At 25.2% G+C, this 4,887-nt stretch overlaps 1 protein-coding gene across 1 annotated transcript; it reads right to left on the bottom strand.

The window, feature by feature from the left end:
• Window positions 1-3,393: 3,393 nt before the first annotated feature.
• On the bottom strand, window positions 3,394-4,887 carry LOC126252591 (matrix metalloproteinase-14-like). Its single transcript, XM_049953492.1, has 3 exons — window positions 4,632-4,887; window positions 3,891-4,535; window positions 3,394-3,773 (listed from the first exon to the last, which is right to left on the bottom strand). The coding sequence occupies exons 1-3, from the start codon at window positions 4,885-4,887 to the stop codon at window positions 3,394-3,396; spliced, it is 1,281 nt and encodes a 426-aa protein (XP_049809449.1).

Genomic DNA, 4,887 nt, shown 5'->3' with positions numbered 1-4,887 from the left:
CATATCTTTTACAACATTGTGCTATACCACCTCTAATACCTTTTTCAACCATTAATATCATATCATAATCATGTAATAATTCAAGTGGTTGTTTAGTCATTTTTAACATTGCATCCCAAGATAAACCAGGTGCTGTATAATACCATGCTGGATCTAAATCATATGATTTCATACATGTGTCTCTAAAGTTCTCAAATACATCAGCTAATAATAACACATTTGTTTTCAAATATAAATCATGGTATTCACCCATATTTTTTATATTAAATTTATTCCATACTAATTGTGCATGCTCATAATCATCATCACTTATATTACATTCATTGATCTTACTATAGAATTCATTTTTAGGTGGTAATTGTGTTTCATTAAATCTATTCCAATTATCCATATAATCATATGGGTACACACCTTTTCTAATAACTAGATCTACTTTATCTTTTTGAGAGAATAATTCAATATTTTTCATTTTATCTTTTGATAAATTAGATGATAGTTTATCTAATGATGATGCCATGAATCTAAATGTATCAATAAATCTCATTTTTAAGTTATTTGTTTGTTTACCAAAACTTATATATTTTTCTTCATTATTTGGTATCAATTCTATTTCCTTATCATCATAACGAAGTTATTTAATAAACAAATGTGAATCATAACCAGTTAGATTGTGTAAGAATATAGGCACAAATGTTGGTTGTTGAAGTTTAAGATTACATTCATTACATAATGGTGCTATATAATTACCAGTTAAATGATCATGATGATGTACTTTTTTATTATTTGGTGTATATGGTGATTCACATAATGTACATCTTTTAGATAGGTTATGTATTTTTATTTGATCATGTGTTAACTGTTTCATTGGTTCTATTTGTGAATATATGTGTCCTATTTCTTCAACTTCATTTTTAATCATCTCAATAAATTTAGTTTTAGCATTTGGTCCTCTATAAACAACAGGATCTTTATAATGATTATGAATGTATTTCACATAGTAACAAAATCCAGATGGTTCATGTTTTTGATATTTCATTGTGTACGATTCATTTGGATTTGGTTCACATGTGTCCATTTTCAATAATAAGCTTTCAAAATCCGCATATATGACAAATGGAACAGGCATTGTATGTTTATAATTCTTAAATGTTATGTATTCACCTTCATTTGGTACTCTAATTTTAACTGATTCATTTTTAGAACAATCTTCTTTATGTACATTTAGTTTACTTTCTGAATTAAAGTGTTGTAGGCACATTTTACATAGATGAATATTTTCAGTATGTTTTGTACACTGAGATCTAATTAATCGAGATAGATTTTTAATCCAACAATAATGTGAATTATTATTATTTTTCATGTATAATAAATCAATATGTGTTGATTTTTCATCTTTAGTTATCTTTAATGGATATATTTCATATTTTTCATCATATGCATACACATTAATCGATATATTAAGTTTACATTCATATTTAGGTATATTATCAATTTTAACTGGATATTCAATCTGACCAATTTTAGTTTCTAATTGTTTGACACATTCTACATAGTTACTACTTCTGTCTGGGTTTTTACATTTTGTAGGGTCAACTGGATTTAATGCTGATGCTATTGACCACAAGAAACATTTTTCATCATTATTCTTAACATTTATACATGCTTTTTTATCTTTTATTGTTTTTAGTAGTTCAATATATGATGAACCATTAAGTGGTGTATATTTGTTAATTCCTAATTGTAAACCAATTACACTATTTAACATCCAGCCTGATCCTCTATCTTGAAAATTTTGCATGTGTGTTAATATTTGTTGTTTACCTTTTGTATAAAATTTATTTAGATCTTTTTCATTTGTGATTTTATAGTTGTATGTTGAGAATCTAAATTCTTTTATTTCATTAGTAGTATTCAATTTGAATTCACAGTACAATATTAGATTAACTTTTAATCCATTGTATATTTTAAGATTATCTTTTATTAACAGACATACAATAGGTTTTGCTGATGTCATAATGTGTTGTGGATCTTTAATTTTTAAGTTGTTTTCAATATTGTATGTTTGTAATCTATTTTGAAATGCTTTTTCAATTGAATGATAAACATGAATTTTTCGTTCATTAGGATGTTCAAATATATCTGTAGCAAATGGAAATAGTGTTTGAGTATTTTGAATCAACTGTAACAAATCACTTTTACATAATTTAGAATATCCACTAAGATTTAAATGTTTAGCTAATGTTTTAAGTTCATTAACATTCATTTTTGATGGATCTTTATCTTCTATATTAGCAATAGATACATTTTTAGGTGTTCTTTTTCTTTTATTAGATTCCTTACCAATATCAATTGTATGTGGAAATAATAAATCCATTAATTCACTTTTACGCATTTTAGAGTAACCTTTAATCTTTATGCTTTTAGCTATTGCTCTAAGTTCATTCATCTTCATCTCCATTATGATAGCTCTATTTATTAAGGAAGAAAACTATTATTTTTGTTGTCTGTATTTGTTGTCTATTTACTTATGTAATTATTATTCAGAATATTTGATAACTGTATTTTTACAAATAGATACAGATATATCTATTTATTAGGGATAAAAAGTAAACTAATTGTTGTCTGTATGTGTTGTCTCTTTTGTGTTTTTTTATATTACATAACTGATATTTATTAGCCTTATTTTGATAACTAGATACAGTTAGATGTATCTATTTACTTACATAATAATTATTCAGAATATTATACTCTATACAACATATGGTTATATAATTTGATAAAAAATATATTATAAGAATTAGTAGATATTTATAGATTCTTTTTCTTTTATAAGATCAGAATGAATTAATGATTTTTCATGCTGTTTAAGTTTACATCTAGCTACAATTCTACCACATTCACATGCTACCTTTTCAAATAATTTTTCTTTGTTTGCTTCATAATATCTTTTAGTATAATAACATGCACACTGGTTACATACTCTACGGTGTCCATCTTTTACAAATTTATCAAAATGAAATTCATTAATATTTTTATCTTCTTTACATCTACAACATTTCTTAGTTGTATCCATTTATTACACTTAAAAACTCTAATTTATTGTTGTCTAAATTCTAATACATGTACCTTTTTATCTGATCTATCCATCATTCCTTTATATACAATATTACAACCAATTATAGCTGTACAATCATCCCAACCAATCATTTTTGCATATCTATCTGGTAGTATTATATTAAATTCATTATTAAGTTCAATAAATGTTTTAAAACCTAATTTAGTATTTTTGATTTCTACATTTGTAATATGATACACTTTATCCACTTCAATGTCACATAATTTCACCAATGGTGTATTTTTATTAACACTATTAAGTCTAGTTAATAGTTCCATTTATATAGAAGAAAAATGTTTTAATTGTTGGATTGTATTGTTTGGTACAATTATTAGTTCTGATATTAACGAAGATGATTTAATACAATCTATACCAAATAGTGATAAATCAAATATACCATACTTTACTACTTTTTTGGTGAATTCATTATATTCATAAAAGGCATCATCTCTAAAAAAGTACAACATACCATTAATGTACCTAAATACTGAATTTATACCAGTTGGTAATCCAGAATATTCTCTACTTATAATACCACGTACTTTATATTTAAAATTACATTCATCTATTTCAGCATAGAAAAAGTCATTAAAGAAAATAAATGTTCTACCAGAATAAGTGTTCACTATGCCATTTAATTTGAAATTATTGCCTAAACCTGTACTAGATAGTGGTTTTGGATATCATGATATCAATTGTAATGTATGTAAATGTATCATATATATCATATTATTGGAAAATATAACAAGTTCACCACTTGGTCTCTGATATATACCATCTATACGGTTTACTTCATTTGGTAAAAATGTTAACCAATCAGTTATTAATTGTGATTGTGGTATTGTATTTTGAATTATCCACGCCCATTTCTGATAAAAAACATATAAAATCCCATTCATTATTAATATGTGATCAATATGTTTAGTTTGACATAATGATATAGGTTCTGATTGTATAGGTGGTGAAATTGGTTTAATTGGTAATTGTGTTGGTTGTGTTGATTGTTTACCATATAAACTTTGAATAGCATCAATATCATCTTGAGATAATTCTAAATGCGATCCATTATAGTATGCATACATTATTGAACCATGATCATCTGAATGACGTAGACCTAATGAATGACCAATCTCATGTATTAATACTTCAAATAGATTTGTTTGTCCTTTTGGTGTATTAGTATTCATCTCTAAATACCATATTTCATCATCATCCATATGTATTTCTACAGGATTATTATTAATATCTGGAAAAAATGCATGACCTAAAACATTACCTTTACCATCTAAATCCTTTGAACAATGGATAGCTTTATCAATTTCAAATTTATGTTTATGTCTTTTATTTGTAATTAAGATATCAGGATTATTGCTATCATGTTTAAACTGAATATCTATTTTATCTTGCCATATTTTAAATGCTGCATCAGTTAATTGTAATACTTTTTTAGTAGCACCTTTATAATGCCATTTGATATGTTGCTTATTGCATTTATACAAACTAGTTCAATAGCTACCAAATTCATCTTTTACACCACATCTAGGCATGTTCATAAAATTTAAAGTATCATCACTTAATTCACCACTTATTTCAAGATTATATGTTAACTGAAATAACATTAATGCTTCTCTAAATGTATCATCACTAACATGAGTATTATCATTAACATTTGTAATATCTAAATATCCATAATCACTTAAATACTTTATTGCTTTACTCTTATCATTGGCATATATAATTTTAAACAACAATAAGAGTATTATTGTTTTCAT

The sequence above is a fragment of the Schistocerca nitens genome, chromosome 4, assembly GCF_023898315.1.
Source record: "Schistocerca nitens isolate TAMUIC-IGC-003100 chromosome 4, iqSchNite1.1, whole genome shotgun sequence".
NCBI classification, from domain to species: Eukaryota; Metazoa; Arthropoda; class Insecta; order Orthoptera; family Acrididae; genus Schistocerca; species Schistocerca nitens.
The sequence above is the reverse complement of the archived record's forward strand: the minus strand, read 5'-3'. Positions and strand labels throughout refer to the sequence as shown.

Excerpts from the sequence above, each read along its gene's own strand:
- LOC126252591 (XM_049953492.1), bottom strand. The coding sequence starts at position 4,887 with ATGAAAACAATAATACTCTTATTGTTGTTTAAAATTATATATGCCAAT. Across the intron at positions 4,536-4,631 it reads TGGTGTAAAAGATGAATTTG|CATTTAAAATATGGCAAGAT; the intron begins GTAGCTATTGAA and ends TAACTGATGCAG. Across the intron at positions 3,774-3,890 it reads TGAAGTAAACCGTATAGATG|GTTTAGGCAATAATTTCAAA; the intron begins GTATATATCAGA and ends TATCTAGTACAG.